General features: G+C 49.6%; 8 protein-coding genes across 8 annotated transcripts; 7 read left to right on the top strand and 1 right to left on the bottom strand.

Moving 5' to 3' along the window:
- Positions 1-52: 52 nt before the first annotated feature.
- On the top strand, positions 53-970 carry GL50803_0011763 (Thiamine diphosphokinase; the record flags this gene model as incomplete). Its single annotated transcript, XM_038045693.1, has 1 exon — positions 53-970. The coding sequence occupies one exon, from the start codon at positions 53-55 to the stop codon at positions 968-970; it is 918 nt and encodes a 305-aa protein (XP_037901747.1).
- Positions 971-1,325: 355 nt separating this feature from the next.
- On the top strand, positions 1,326-1,751 carry GL50803_00104870 (uncharacterized protein; the record flags this gene model as incomplete). The annotated part of the gene is made up of 1 exon (XM_038045622.1): positions 1,326-1,751. One exon carries the CDS (start codon positions 1,326-1,328, stop codon positions 1,749-1,751), a length of 426 nt encoding a protein of 141 aa, XP_037901748.1.
- Positions 1,752-2,411: 660 nt separating this feature from the next.
- Positions 2,412-6,365, top strand: GL50803_0017413 (Cell division control protein CDC19; the record flags this gene model as incomplete). Its single annotated transcript, XM_001708627.1, has 1 exon — positions 2,412-6,365. The coding sequence occupies one exon, from the start codon at positions 2,412-2,414 to the stop codon at positions 6,363-6,365; it is 3,954 nt and encodes a 1,317-aa protein (XP_001708679.1).
- Positions 6,366-6,395: 30 nt separating this feature from the next.
- On the top strand, positions 6,396-6,929 carry GL50803_0011771 (uncharacterized protein; the record flags this gene model as incomplete). Its single annotated transcript, XM_001708626.1, has 1 exon — positions 6,396-6,929. The coding sequence occupies one exon, from the start codon at positions 6,396-6,398 to the stop codon at positions 6,927-6,929; it is 534 nt and encodes a 177-aa protein (XP_001708678.1).
- A 42-nt stretch (positions 6,930-6,971) lies between these two features.
- GL50803_0011772 (High cysteine membrane protein) lies at positions 6,972-8,204 on the top strand (the record flags this gene model as incomplete). Its single annotated transcript, XM_001708625.1, has 1 exon — positions 6,972-8,204. The coding sequence occupies one exon, from the start codon at positions 6,972-6,974 to the stop codon at positions 8,202-8,204; it is 1,233 nt and encodes a 410-aa protein (XP_001708677.1).
- Positions 8,205-8,297: 93 nt separating this feature from the next.
- GL50803_0015499 (uncharacterized protein) lies at positions 8,298-9,593 on the bottom strand (the record flags this gene model as incomplete). The annotated part of the gene is made up of 1 exon (XM_001708624.1): positions 8,298-9,593. The coding sequence occupies one exon, from the start codon at positions 9,591-9,593 to the stop codon at positions 8,298-8,300; it is 1,296 nt and encodes a 431-aa protein (XP_001708676.1).
- A 102-nt stretch (positions 9,594-9,695) lies between these two features.
- Positions 9,696-10,109, top strand: GL50803_0015500 (Mitosis protein DIM1; the record flags this gene model as incomplete). The annotated part of the gene is made up of 1 exon (XM_001708623.2): positions 9,696-10,109. One exon carries the CDS (start codon positions 9,696-9,698, stop codon positions 10,107-10,109), a length of 414 nt encoding a protein of 137 aa, XP_001708675.2.
- Positions 10,110-10,133: 24 nt separating this feature from the next.
- GL50803_0011775 (Kinase, NEK) lies at positions 10,134-14,990 on the top strand (the record flags this gene model as incomplete). The annotated part of the gene is made up of 1 exon (XM_001708622.1): positions 10,134-14,990. The coding sequence occupies one exon, from the start codon at positions 10,134-10,136 to the stop codon at positions 14,988-14,990; it is 4,857 nt and encodes a 1,618-aa protein (XP_001708674.1).
- Between the last annotated feature and the right edge of the window lie 22 nt (positions 14,991-15,012).

The raw sequence follows: 15,012 nt of genomic DNA on the forward strand, positions 1-15,012 counted from the left end.
GCTGAATCAAGGCTGAACCAGAGCTGAACTAAAGCTGAACACTTCGGACAAGATGGTCAATGTGGACGCTCACTATGATCTGCGCTACGTGGATACTCTACAGGCAAGCCAACCGGATCTATGCCCTGACTCTACTGGCTCGGGAGAGTATCACGTTATATTGCTGAACTATCTGTGGCCTTCGTGGTGGCGAAATGCGATAGCAGACGCCAAGACTGTCATCCTGGCTGATGGTGCTGCGTCGCGGTTGGCCGCAGTTGCTGCAGGCGAAACTCTTAACGAATGTGGGCGCCATGAGGGCTCCTCCGCCGAGCTGCGCGTTGCCGCAGATACCGTATGTAGGTTGCTATCCTCTGCGCTTGGGGCTGTCAAGTTTATCAGCGTGGGTGACTATGACTCCATGACGCCCAGAACGGTCGAGTTTTTGGAGACCTACGGGATAGCAAGAAACCATGTTCCTGAGCAAGACTCGACCGACGGGTCGAAGGCGCTAACTCTATTGTTAAACTTACTGAGTGTGAACAATTCAAGCGGGCCCTCATCTGCGCCAGCTGCGCCAGTTACTCCAGTCATCCCACGTGTCTTAATGCTGGGTGCATTTGGTGGACGTTTAGACCACTGCTTATGTCACTTTTGTCTACTCCACAAGTACGGTAGTCAGTGCACCATCCATCTGCACGGCGATAATAATGTTGCGCTCCTCATTCCTCCTACACAGGCGAGTTCTCAGAGAGAACCGTCCCCTGTGACTCTGTCTCTGCCGAGGTCACTGAAGATCGATGCCGTTGGGGTTATTGCCCACAATGGGCCATGCCGTGTGTGGTCCGAAGGCTTGAAGTGGGATATGAATGGGCTCCTCCTGGGATACGAAACGATACAGTCTGGGTGTAATGTGCCTCTGAGCAAAAGTGTACGGGTTTCTAGCGATGGCTTTGTAATCTTTACTTTGTCCTACAGCTTGACTGGTTAACCGATGATTCTGTGCTAGGAGGTAGTTGAAGAAGCTAGGGTCACACTCGGACCTTAGGAGTGCTTCCATGATAGAATATTCTGTACGTATGTTATGGCAATCTTAGACTGAGACTTTCGGCCAGACGTAAATTATCTTTTCAATTAGCTGTACTAGGGACCGTCGTAAATAAAGATAGGATTTTAAACTGTAAAGTTCTCAACAAAAGGGTTTAAATTTTAACCTGCACAAACTCTAATTACTGTAATACTTACTACAGATCGCAAAGATGTCACTGCTTGTCAAGTGGATACATCAGAGTAAACATAGTGTGTTAGCAGAAAAAGGTTAGAAAGTAAGTAATCCCTCAGGTAGTATGTTTAGTTTTGAACCTAATGCCACCGATGATTTTACTTCTAAAAATACGCCCGACGATGGCCTCACAAACACCACAAATCTACTTCAAGCCATCTCTCCGTTTTTATCTAATGTCATAAGCCCGGATGAACTGCCCGAGAAGGCCCTTGATCAAATTACAATGCTCGGTGGAGACGGTATCCTTTACTTGCTACTGGAGGAAAAGGTTCGCTTCTACTTGAAGATATGCTGCAGAGTAGAGGCGGGACACCTTTTATCTCGTGAGGGAACCATGTTAATTCAGATATTCGCCAGAACGGGGAGGCCTGCTCTTTTGTATCGAGATTATACGGATGGATATATTGGTGCCTTGCAAGAGCTTCTTACAAACAACGTAACGATTCAGCCGGATGGATGGAGTAGTTGGTTCAGATATGCCGAGTAAGGCAATGTGGAGTGTCTCCGGACCTTAGAGATACCTGCACACAGTCCTGAGTCACCTTTACTGTGAGGCCGGAAGACGATAGCTCTGGCTATTCTTTTGCTAACGTTACAGCCTTAATGATCGCTGCCATGCTCGACTATCCAGGCATTTGTCAGGTGCTGCTGGGCCAGGGAGCATGCATGGTTTCACCGGGAAAACTACCACACTAATGATTACTTCCTGGTGTGGCAGTCTCAAAACTGCTCGCGTTCTCTTGAATAGAGAAAGAGGATGAGGAAGAGCAGGAACTGGACCGCGCTTATGGAGGCGGCCCATAACAACAACAACAACAACAACAGCAACTCAGAACTAGTGGAGTCCTGGCCCCGTACAAAAGCGAACAGAAGAACACAAGCGGATGGACGACGATGATGATAGGCGCAGTTCACGGCCATCTGAACGTGGAGATACAGCCAAACTAGTTGCCAAGCCGTGGAGGTACTACAACATACTCGATTTCTTAGATGACTACAAATAGAGATAATCTAGTACGCAAATACAGGCAGCATAAAGAATCCTGGAAGAATCTATTGTGATCCGCTACGTGTTCCCCCTCTGTGCAAGTGACTAAAAGGTTTAGGCCAGATCGGTGAAGTAAATGGGGCTAGTCAATTAAAAACCATGGATACCCTCTTGGTCGCCATAGACCGGCACGATTATGCACACGCGCTCCTGAAGATCGACCGCCTTAAGAGATCGTCCAACGAGCCCCTCTTTGTCGTGTACATCAGCTTTATGGAGCCGTTCATTCACTATTGTGCATCTCTGCCCACGGCCTTTTCTACGCTCGCTAATGTTATTGTAGGCATTACACCGGAAATACTGCAACAGAACATGGGGAACTTACTGCACCTATGCGCCGGCGCGGGCCTGAATGAGTATATAGCAGACCGTCTTCCGAAAGACCCCGTCGTGACAGTAGAATCATTTCCACATCTGTGTAGATATAAATTAGCATGCAACGATTATGAAGCCATTGATAAGCTCCTTGTCGGAATCGACAAGCAAAGTGACAGGCACTTTTCGAAGGACCAGGCTCTACGCCACCTGCGATGGAAGGAAGCCTTTGCGCTTATGGTTGCCAGGAGCCAAGTCAGCCTTCTGACAGAGAGCTCCCCAGCTCAGACCATTCTCACTAAGAATGCGCGGACACTTTTCAAGTTAGCTTTGTCTGGCTTCACGCGGAACTTCCTTTCTGATTTCTCACTTTTTGGTAAGACTGTTCCTCAGGGCAACACGCTCTTTCTCCAAAGCCTCCATCGTCAGAGTCCTTTGTCTATTTTGGCCAACTTGGTAGAGTACGACGTCTTTCTTGTCATAGCATCCGGTATTAATGAACAGGGCATGTTACAGAACTACCTGTTTGATCTGAGTAAGTTGGAAGGCATTTCCTACGAGGCACAGATGGACCCAACACAGCACAGCTTGGTGTCCGAGACTCCTCTTCAGAAACTTGAGGATACCGATCCAGCAACAGAAGAGGCAGTAATTGTCAATGCCTCCAACCCGAGCTCTCTATTGCTCAAGCTCCATGCCATACATCCACGGATAATGGTCGTTCGTTCTTTGCTCGCCAAACTCCGAGATATGGCTAATGATGCGCCACCAGAGCCTCTCTGGAATCTCGCTTATGCCGAATTCTGGGATGTCTTTCTCTCGCATGATGTGGCTGATGCACTGGATGTGTGCAGTGTTATGAGCCTCCACTACCGGCTTCAAATGGATATTATCTTTCTTCTGAGGGATGGAAAGAACGCTGCCAGAGCCCGAGCGAACCCTTCTGCGTCTATATCAGCGGAGTTTAACTCATATCAGTCTGTTTTCACCGGCAAGGATGCTTACATTTCCGTCAGGGGTATTCCCATGGAGGTCCTCCTCAAGATATTATTTATTCTAAGTCGCACAACTTATAATAGCTTTGATATTCTTCCGTTTGGGGTTGCAGAATCAGCTGAGGAAGGATCCCTGCTGTTTCTCCAGAGGGATGTGAACGCAGCAATAAAACATATTATTCGAACCATATTTGATGCGGTACTGAGTGGAAAGCAACCTCTGTCTGTGCTGATGGAGGTAGCTAAGATTGTTCAGGACCTCCGCCAGACGGCATATGGGTTTGAGCTGAGAAACTTGGTTGAGATTATCAAGTATGTTTGGGATAAAGAGGCCCAGTACAAGGAGAACCATGCTCTAACTGTGTGCGTGATGTATGTGGATATTGTCTGTAAGTACACGCAGTTCAAGTGGTATAGCCGTCGAAATGGAAGTCTTGTTCTGCCAAGCGAAGGCAAGATTCAAATGAGAGACATTTCCAGCCAAAATAAGGAGCTTGAGACAGTCAGACGCGATCCCCTGGGAAATGCTGAGAATATACAACGTGCACGAGAAGCTTATATGGAACCTTTTACTCTGAAATCTCTTCAGGTGCACATGGACACTGTTGCGACCGTAGTTGCAGACCTCCTTTATAGAGGCAAAGACTTTAATTCAGTTGTTGACGACACTATAATTTTGCTTACGGTACCAATGCTGATCTCCTTGCTCAACCTCTTCCAAAACCCATATTTCCACGAGTACGTACTGAGGTCCCTTGACAGGTGCAAGACACCTCGAGACAAGAGTGGTCGCTCAGCAAATGGTCAGGGCTCTGCGAAGAAGTCGCACCAAACCAGCGAATCACAAAGATCAGGGTCTCCGTTCTCAGCTTTGGTGTTTAAGCGGCAAACAGAAGCAGGAGATGACCCCGCTCTATCTGGGACGGGGGTCACTGCCACCGTGCGGCAAGTGTCCCTCTCCAGTGACTGCAACAGGAGTATAGATCGAGCGTTCATTGCGCTTGTGGACGTAGCAAATGACCTCTATGGCCATCTCAGCGAAATCTTTTCACAGAAGGGGCTTGCAGATGCATATCCCGCGATAGTCTCTAACATGCTCCTCTTGAAACAGCGAATGCGTACATTGAACGTAGAGACTTGGAAGACTTCTTTAGAAGATGAAGTTCTTTACAACTTTTTTGATGTGGCCAATCAGCAGTACCAGACATTTGGGTCGTTCTTCTGGCGATGGTTCTTGGAGCGCGGTATTATTACGCAGAAGCCTGCGCATACCATTGTAAGCGGCATCGGTAGCCTTTCAATCGAAGACACGTGCTTGCTTCTGGATGAGGCTGTCGCCCTCGAACAAGAAACTGCCAAGTCTTCTCGAACCAAACGAAAGCCTACCAGGCCGGCCGGAGACACGCCACTGGGCACATGCAAGAACCCGTTGTGCTTCCCTGCTCAGTATCTAAACTCACGCAGATCGGCTCGTTTCCCCGCTGTGCCATTCGCCTTCATGCCACTCATCCAGGGCGCAGCACAGTTTGGGCGTGAATTTGTGACCATCACATACCAATCTATAGGCTCATCAATGCTCGAGCTTGTTAATCCTTATTATATGTTTGATAGTTTGGCGGCCACTGCACGCATGCAAATCTCTTCTGCATACATTCTTTCAGACTCACTTGAGCTCTTGTACAAGTGGATGAACACCTGTTTGGGGTACAAGACAATAAAGAAGAGCAACCTCATAGGTCTATTTCTCGGGCTGACTGGCGTGTTAGCGGGAGCTGGCGAGCCCTATCTCCGGTATACACAGCACAGGTACTACATCATAGACTCCTTTGATATGAGCTGCTTTTCGGCTTGCGAGCACCTCTTTAACGATGGCGGTTATTGCAAAGATGAGAACCTTGGGACCCTATGTCCTTGGTCTACCTCCGTCTCCTCAGGTACGGCGCAGAAGCTTACCAGTGATGCACGACCTTCACAAATAGAGACATCTCTTCCTCTCTCCTCCAACATACTCTACTCAAATATCTGGAACTACCATTTAGGCAACCAGCCCAGTATCGCTGCTAAATCGCTTTCTCTAAGCCCCGGGGTCCTTGCCAGCAAGCTCTATGTGCCACTGTCACGCCACGAAAGCTTCTCAAACCTACTCAACTACTCATTGAGGATGTTCCTCCAAGGAAGAAATGCAATCTTCACACGAAGATTGTCACGGTCGGACGCCATGGCAACCTTCCTCATATATCATATATGTTCATACGTCTATCTACTGATACATGGCGCGGACAAGGGGGCAATAGAGGTATCGAACAGTGAGCTTACGACCATATTCTGCGATCTGGAATTTCTTCTGCAGGCAAAGGTCTCCTCTGATCACGATCTTGCCAGCAAGGCCTACGCCGAGTTCTTTGATTACCATGGGTTTACGCAGCGCCTTCCCCCGATGGATCTTCTCTTCAACGTTCCGCTCCTTAAGTACTGGCTTGAACGTCTTGGCGCTCTGACTGTGACCCTCCCTATTGCATCTGAAGTCATCGTTAGGTCTTGTGACCTGTCGGTTACCATCCCTTTAGTAATACTCATCGTTAGCGCAATTATCTTTAAGGAGAAGGGCCTAATGGACGATGTACAGACAAACATAGATGCACTCATTGAGTGCATCAGCCGGAAGACAGTGGATCCGCTTGTCGAGCCCACCAAGCAACTCTGTCTAGCGTGTCTTCACAATATCCTCCGGTTCCATGTCTAAACCGACAAAATAAATGAAAACACTTTTTGGATGCCGAATCCATTTGGACGCTTGGTCCCTATCCTCATCGATGTCGTCTTGGACAACGTACACGTCTCTGAGAAGCTCATCTATGACGTGTTTGGAGAGCTAACCCCATTAGGCCTTGCAGAGAGACTCGCAGACGAGTACTGTCTGTCTCCTTTGGCAGCACACCGCCTGCAAAGGATCGTCACGGCGCAGGCTGCTCCAGACTGCCGACCCCTGCTGGTCCTGATAGACGGCCCACCATGCCTTGTTACAATTCCTCTCTGTATAGTCATTGACAATATTGGGCTCAAGGATACGCTGTGCCTGGACGTGAATAATAAGCAGTTGGATCTAGATGCAGTCATTGATAATATCATACGAGAGAAGGCGCTAGGACTGACGCACCTGTCCTACCTTAAATGGAGAAAGGCGATCATGTTTCAGATCCTCACAGAGGTCTACAAGGCTGTAGAATGCTCGATAAAACAGCTGGACCCCCCACAGAGGCTCACAGATGTGGTCGGGCCGTGCCCTTGTTTGGGGCCGGTGGAGTAGTCTCAAAAAAAGTTCTGAAAGTCAAAGCACGCCAACACGCCAATGACCCTTGTGTTTATCATTCTTGTTCATGCAGCCCTCCTGACAGGCACCCATGGAAATAGGGAGATAGACCTGGAGGGGCAGAGCCCAGAGCATGCATGCACGCTTCCGATCACCCATCGGTCCCGGGCAGGAGCGTTTACATGCTCAGCGTCAACTTGTGAAACCTGTCTCCAGAGCAATGAAGGATGCTTTTGGTGCGCAACAACCAACAGTTGTCAAGCACTCAGTGAGGGCGCCGTTCCTGATTCATGTCCTCATGCGGAGTGGCACGATATGATCTATGACGCTCGCAGCTGCTGTGCCCCTTATGGCAGTAGCTATGCCACCTGTCTGGGAGATGTCCGTGTGTCCTATTGTGCGTGGTGTCCCATCACTACCCAAGGGGGATCTGCCTGTATTTACAAGTTCACAAAGGAGCTCTCCTCTCGATTTTGCAAGGCGCAGCCAGACGAGCTGATCGAGTGCTCTGCGCTTTCTTCCTGTCGCGACTGCTCTGCAAGCTCCATGTGTGGTTGGTGCGACCTATCTTCTACCTGTGTCACTATCAACACGCTCTACTCCATGGTCAACGACTCATACGTATGCACCGAGGTCACTACAAACTGTTGTGGCGACTATACCACGTGCGAAGAGTGCTCAAGTCAGTCTGGCCCATTTACCAAGCAGGCCTGTTTGTGGTGTCCAGACGATGGTAAATGCAAGAACTACGATGCAGCGATCTCCTCCTGTTCAAGCACCAACAGGATGGGGACAGGGTTCTGCACGGACAGTTGCTACGTTTCTAGTTCGTCCTGCCACGCGTGCATGCGGGCAGGAGGATGCATCTGGATAGATTCGTACAGCTACACGAGCGCAGGCAGTCCCGTTGCCCCTGGAGACCTTAAGCCTTTCTGCATAAAAGGAGGCATCAGCGGCCCAGCCAACCGCGCCTTCTTTTATAACAGTTCGAGCCCAGGCAACTATGCGTTTTCGCCCCACTCATTCTACTACTTTAGCTGCACGTTGACGGCATCTGGGCTAATCAACACAATGATCGGGGTTGCCGTTTTCGTTGTCTTGGCCATTATTGCGGTCTTGGTGGCGATTACATGCATCAAGCGTTGCAAATATATGGTCCTCCTTCGCGAGGCTCTTGCACAGAACAACGAGGTCCTCGTGGACAGCGATGAAGAGAGTGATGACGCACCTGCTGTGCTTATGGGCGATGTGCAGGCAGTCCCGTGGGAGTAGGCCACCCGCTCCTTCCCTGGATATGCGTGGAATGACAGGAGTGAATGTTTTATCCTTGCTTGAAGATGAATTATTTACAATGCACCGGATTGGCTAGTTTCCGACTAGGGATCGGTCTATGTTCGTTATGAGACTCCTGATCTGCTCCTTAGACATGTTTCCTGAGGCTCTGCTGACAGCTATCGGACTAGCAATAGAGTGAATGGGTGGCCTGTTGGATGCGCCCAGCCCGCTGTTATACTGCGAATAGTTGAGCGCGCTATTGCTAACAGAGCGGTTATTAGCGTTAGATGTAAGGGCGTAAATATGGTCCACATTGTTGGAAACCAGGTCCTCCTCGAGTGCTCTACGCTCCAGGATCTGCAGGCGGCTGCGTGCGCGCTCAGCCCGATCGTTTATTTCGCGCATAAGGTCGCTCTTCGCTGCCCTAGACTCCCTCTCTGCATCTTCACATCGTCGCTTAGAGTCGTAGTTTTCACGTGCGAGAGCGTCCTGGAGTCTCTTGGACGACTCCAGCTCAGAGTCTTTCACGTGTAATAGGGCATCGCGTGCCCTGACCTCCTGTTCAAGTCTGTAGGCATCAGTGGCCCTCTGTGCGGCAAGCTGGTCGGCGGCGGCAAGCTTGTCTGCGAGCTCCGCCCGCTTCTGGCGCTCAAATGCAGCTTCGTTGCGGGCGAAGTCGACGTCCTTGCGGAGCGCAAGGTTCTCCTTTTCAAGTTGCCCAAGGCGCAGTCTCAGATCAGCAATCTCACGCTCCGCATCGACAAGCCGCGCGCGAAGGGCGTCGTTACCGCGCAACTGAGACTCCATATCTGTGCACTTTCGCTCGAGAGCGGCGTTGCGCTTGCTTAAGTCTGCAAAGCGATAATCTGCGTCCCGGAGACGGGCCTCTGCGTCATCGCACCTCTGCCGATATGCACCGATGCTCGATGTCAAATCCTGCTTTTCCTTGCGCAGTGACTCTGCTAGGCGGCGCTCCTGTTCTATCGCAAAACTCTTATCCGCAAGTTCCTTTTCTAGCAGGGTCTTCCTTGCAGATGTGCGCGCAAGTGCTCCTTCGAGGGCATCAACACGCGCAGTCCCCTTCAGCGCCTCCATCTTCGCCATCTCGACTTCGTTCTCCTTTTGGCGCATCAGGTCCTCTACCTCGTGGAGACGCTCCCTTTGCTGCTGGAGCGCGAGGATAGACTCACGGTCGACGAGGTCCTGGCGAAGCTCCAGGTGTTCTAGATCGTTTATGGGCCCCAAGGTTTGCCTGTGTGACGTCGACGAGTATGCGCTGGCTGAGCGGTAGCCGTTGTCGTGCAGAGACGACAGGCGCATGGACGCGGCAAGAGCCGGGGACTGCTGGGCACGGCTGTTATATAGATCTCCTGTGCGCAAAGACATGGCCTTTATCAGTTTTGCCTTTTTTTCACCGAGGTTTTGCAACCATTGGCGGAAAATCTGTACTTTTTAGATATTACATGTGCAATGGCCATTGTTGGCCAAATGTACCCCGAACTGAATGCACTGTCCAACGCATATGCGGTCGACATGGCCATTCAGCACGAGTCTGCGAGGATCGTTGTAGTACGCTTCGGGCTCCCTGACACCGCTGCCTGCGCTGAGATGGACGAGCTTCTTGCCGAAACGATGGTGCGTCTGTCACGGATGGCCATCTTTTACACCGTTGACCGAAATGTTGTGTCAGGATTTGATGAGCTGTATGAGCTAGAGGATGATGATTTTGCGCTCCTCTTCTATTATAGAGGAAGACGGATGCAGTGTGATTTCGGACGATTTGGAAAGTACAAGTTGACCGTTGTCCCACCAAGCACAGACACCTTCATTGACGTGATCAGCGAATTGTACTATAATGCGCAGCTGGGACGGTTTAGCTGTACGTCTCCCTGGCAGCCATGATCCAAAATTCTCAAAATCAGACTCATGGCGGACAACGAGTACACCCTTATTTCGCAGGTCTCTGCCACAGAAAACTGCAAAACTATGCTGGTTCAACATAATGGCACCGGGAATTATGCCTTTAAGTACTTTTATACCTCCTGGCCTGTTCCGAATGCGCGCCTCAGGAGTTGCATGGACGCTTACCTGCAACTTACATGTCCACATATTATTCGCCTCCAGACATACTCCATAGATACAGCCTTCACCCTTGTCACAGACATGACCAATGGGCCGAGCTTGCGTTCTCTCATTATTAAGCGTCGGATTGCCCAGCAATGGTTTACTTCAGTAGAGATTTGGCTGCTTATTACTCAACTGTTAGAAGGGGTTAAAGCCTACCAGAGCTTTTATGCTCGTGTAGGCGCAGCCGCTGATACGCCGCCCAATCTTTTTCTTTCCCCGTTCTTCATTCTTATAAGTGATGAAGAGCGGATGAAGCTTCAGATTACAGAGTTCTATCAGACCCTCTTACTTCCCAGTGTCCAACGGCTTTATGCCACGTCGGGTGTTGCGCCCCCAGAGGTTTCAAAGCACCTGCCCATCAGTGCTTCTGCAGACATATGGATGATCGGTGCAATTCTTTATGAACTACTGACTTTACAACAATTGGATCTAGATCGATTGATTGAGCTGAACAGTGATGTGGTCACACTGGCCAAAATTGATAATCTGTATCCAATAGATTATGAGCCCTTGGAGCCATACCAATCTGTAGCAGTATATAGTTTTCTTGATCATGGAAAAGCTTTTCGTTACAGAGAGCTCTATTCACTGCTCTCATGCATGCTCATCATAAACCCCGATAAAAGGCCGCCTGTAGAGCTCCTTTTAGATTACGCTCTATTGCACACTCCGGCTCTTGTGCAACCAGGATCACCAGGGTCTTCCCTTTCAAGGCCAGAAGATGGACATGTGCCAAGAGAAAAAGGAGGCAACGATGCAGCTATCCAGAGTTCTATAATAGTCGGGTCTGATGCTCCAGATGCCACTCTACAAAATACTCTTCTTGTTGGCGTGAAAACGGAGTTGCACAAGGCCGTCGAAGAAAACAATCTTGACAAATTGTTTATGAACCTCCAGTTTGCACGATCTACCGACATAGACGGAAACACCGCTCTTGTATATGCCATAAAGGCTAACAATGAAGATGCAGTGAAGATCTTGGCACAGGAGGAAATCGGCGTTCTCACAGGAGAGGGATATTCTCCTCTTCACTTAGCTCTGCTTCTCAATCACATACAGCTAGCGAAGTATCTAGACGCCTCCTACGATCTGCAGTTTCTTCATGGGGTGGAGCTATGGGTTGATGAGCATGGGGTTAGTAACCTAATGCGCTGCGTTTGCGAGCGGAATCTCGTTGGGGTATACTATTATTCAGATAAGCAACAGAAGTTGCAAGATTATGACGGCAAGACTGCTCTGATTAAGGCTGTGTTGAATTATAATGAAGGACTCCCTGCCGGCCAGGAAGACGTCAATCTGGCAATTATAAGGCTCTTGCGATTGCACGAGGCAAGAATACAGGATAAGCGAGGGCGCACAGCACTAATGTACGCTGCAGAGTGTGGGTATCTAGCGGCCATTGACGTCCTCTCCGGCTCTGAGGCGGGAATGCGCGACAACGAGGGTCACAACTCCCTTGAAATGGCGTTCTCCAACAGAAAACTCGAGGCTGCACGGCGGATGCTTCTATTGGAGCCGGTTCCCCATTCGTGCCCCGACCGCCAGGGACTCACAGACCTAATGAAGGCATGCATTGAGGAAGATGCTTTTTCGCTTTTCTGCCATATGACGCAGACCAGAGCCACAGATATTAATGGTAATACAGCCCTCATGCACTGCGTTATTCACGACCGTCCAGAATTTATACCGGAACTCTCTGAAGAGTATAGAATGATTAACAGAATCACAGGGCATAGCGCTATGATGCTAGCAGTCCAGCTGGAGAGGCGTGCATGCTTTGAGGCCCTTATTAAGCATGAGTCCGGGCTTAAGTCCTCTAGCGGAATGACAGCGTTGATGATGTGTGCATCACAAGGCCTTAGGCCCTATGTCAATCGCCTTTTGAATATCGAGACCAATATCTTCAATGGCACGTGGAACGCAATGACGTATGCAATAGCTGCTAACCATCACGAGATTATCGGCCTTTTGGCACCGTTAGAGCTCAACCTCTCAGCAGTGCTTAAGGACTACGACGCCCTCACTGACACAGCCGCTGAGATTCAGCAGGAACTGGAGGGTGCTGCGTCTAGTGTACGATCCACAATATCTCTTAACTCAGGATATACCCCGCTTATGTTTGCCGCCCAGCAGGCGAACATAAACGCTGTGTGGGGACTAAGAGACAAGTATCTTGGTCGCAAAGATCAGCACGGTTTCACAGCTCTGATCTATGCCACTCGTGTCAAGTCCTTAGAATGCTGCAGGCTTCTGGTTGATGAGCGAGACATATTGTGCAATCAAGGCCTTTCTGCTTGGTTCTACGCCTATCAGAACGGATATCATGAGCCACTGGACATAATCCGTCCCACGATAAAATATGCTAACACAGAACATCGGCTGACAGATCTTCATATGCTCATCCTACGGAATGAAGTGCCGCTGAGTTCGGTTCAACCAGGAGGTACTGTGTCTTCATCCTTGACAGCAGACAGCACCGTGCGTTCGAGTTCTGCAAAGTCTTCACTGCACCATAGAGACCCTCACGAGGGCCTTCAGTCAACTTATACACCTAACCGCTTCAGACGCAGTCAAGTAACCACCTCAGCCATTTTGTGTCCTAAGGAGTTATCAAACACTAGCAATATGATATCCTTAGAGTCCTCTCTTGTGCTTCCAGAAGACCCACCAACTAAGACGCAGCCAGATTATCTACAAGATGTTTCCACTCTTCTTTATCTGACAAAGCTGTATACCAAGTCTGGTGAAACAGCCCTTATGCTAGCGGCAAAGAGCTACAGAGGTAAGATGGACAAGAATCTACTCGCTCTCGAGGCAGGAATGCGGGATTCCTATGGAAGATTGGCATCGTGCATTGCCATAGAGCGTGGAAACACAGAGTTTCTCACTGAGGTTCTTCCGTATGAACGGGATGCTCTGATTGCAGATGGATTCACAGACCTAATGCTTTCTATTCTTGAGGATGATTATGTTGCCCTGATGCACCACCTTAAGAATCCAGAACAGCAATGCGGTCAAGTCGTCATGTCAGCTTACACTGCGCTTAACATTTGCATATACTGTGGCAAGAATACGCTTATACCGCTTTTTCTGCCCTACGAAGCCGACATAGAAATCCACGACAAGCTTAAGCCGTTGGACCTCGCCTATGCGACCCGCAACGTCGAGGCCATACTTCTCTTAATGCCTTACACATACACGGGAGGGCGACTGGCACTCTCCCAGTGCCTTTCCAACCTCATTCGAGCAGCCATGAAGGAGCAGCGTCTTTCAGATACAAGAGCATATGACCTTCTAGCAGCATTTCACAGCTCAAACTATCGCCAGCTCAAGGAGGCTCTTCAGAGTAACGACATTCAAAGCATGAAGGCGTTCAAGGAGCTGGCAGATAGTTTCCAGGCCGTTGCTTTGAATATTGAATACCTTGTTCTCCCAGACGCTGTCTTTGATGACAATGGAAACTCTCAACTACACATCGCTGCCCTGGCTGCAGATACACGTCTTGCAGCTGCGTTTGTACATCTGCATAGTTTGCGCAACAAAAAGGGAGAAACAGCGCTCATGCTCGCCGCTCGAAGCGGTTCTGAAGCCGTGGTCGACATCCTTCTAAACTACGAGGCGGAGATGCAGGACAACAACAAAATGACGGCAACGGAACATAGCATTGTGAGCGGCACATTCCACAAAGTTCTGAACCTGTATACACGGGAGAAGGCCTTTCTCGTTAACGAGTGTGAGCTTTCTCCTCTCATGCTTGCTGTTTTGGAAGGAGACATTAAAACTGTGAGCGCCGGCCTCAAGTATGCAAAGCTGCGCACATCGTCTGGAATGACTGCTTTGCATATGGCTATCTACCTCCGGCAGCAAGCACACGCCAATCTCCTCAAGATGGAGAAAGGAATCCTCACATACGATGGCTTGTCACCGTGGTTCTTAGCTAAAGAGAAGCGCATGGCACATGATTTCTTAGAACCTGACTCCACGGTAGATGCATTGGGCTGTACAGAGCTCCATCGGGCTGCAATCCAGAACAATTCGCAACAAGTAAGGAACTACTTACCTCTTGCGCAACAATATAATGCAAATGGTCGCACCTCTCTTATGGAAGCGGCTCTTGCCGGTTCACTAGACGCCGCGAAGATACTCGTCGACCATGAACACGGAATGCGGGCAAGGGCCCGTTTCGTTGTGGGCAATAGCTACTTTGATGAAGCCACTGCATTAATGTTTGCTGCCGCTGCAGGGCATGAGAGCATTGTACGGCTTCTGATCCCCTACGAGTGTAAGATGCACGAGTCGTGCAACGGAAAGACGGCGCTGATGGCTGCCGCGGCAGCGGGTCACCTTTCCACCCTTAAACTCCTGATTGATAGCGAGGGAGGGCTTACAGGCCAAAATGGCTGGACCGCGCTGATGTCTGTAGTCTCTAAGCAGTACGTTGATTGCGTCGCTCCCCTGTTGGAGAAGGAGGCAGGAATGCGGGATTCTCAGGGAAACTGCGCTCTTGTGACAGCAATAAGCAACGGGAACATGGACATCGTACGGGTGTTAGCTCCAATTGAGGCGAAGATAATGGGGAAATCTACTCTCATGCGCATCTGGAAGAGCAACATAGCATACGACGAGATAGTTCGGTATGTTAACAAGCTACTATGAGGTGACAACCATTTACATTTGA

This window comes from Giardia intestinalis, chromosome 2 (assembly GCF_000002435.2).
Source record: "Giardia intestinalis strain WB C6 chromosome 2, whole genome shotgun sequence".
Lineage (NCBI taxonomy): Eukaryota > Fornicata > Diplomonadida > Hexamitidae > Giardia > Giardia duodenalis.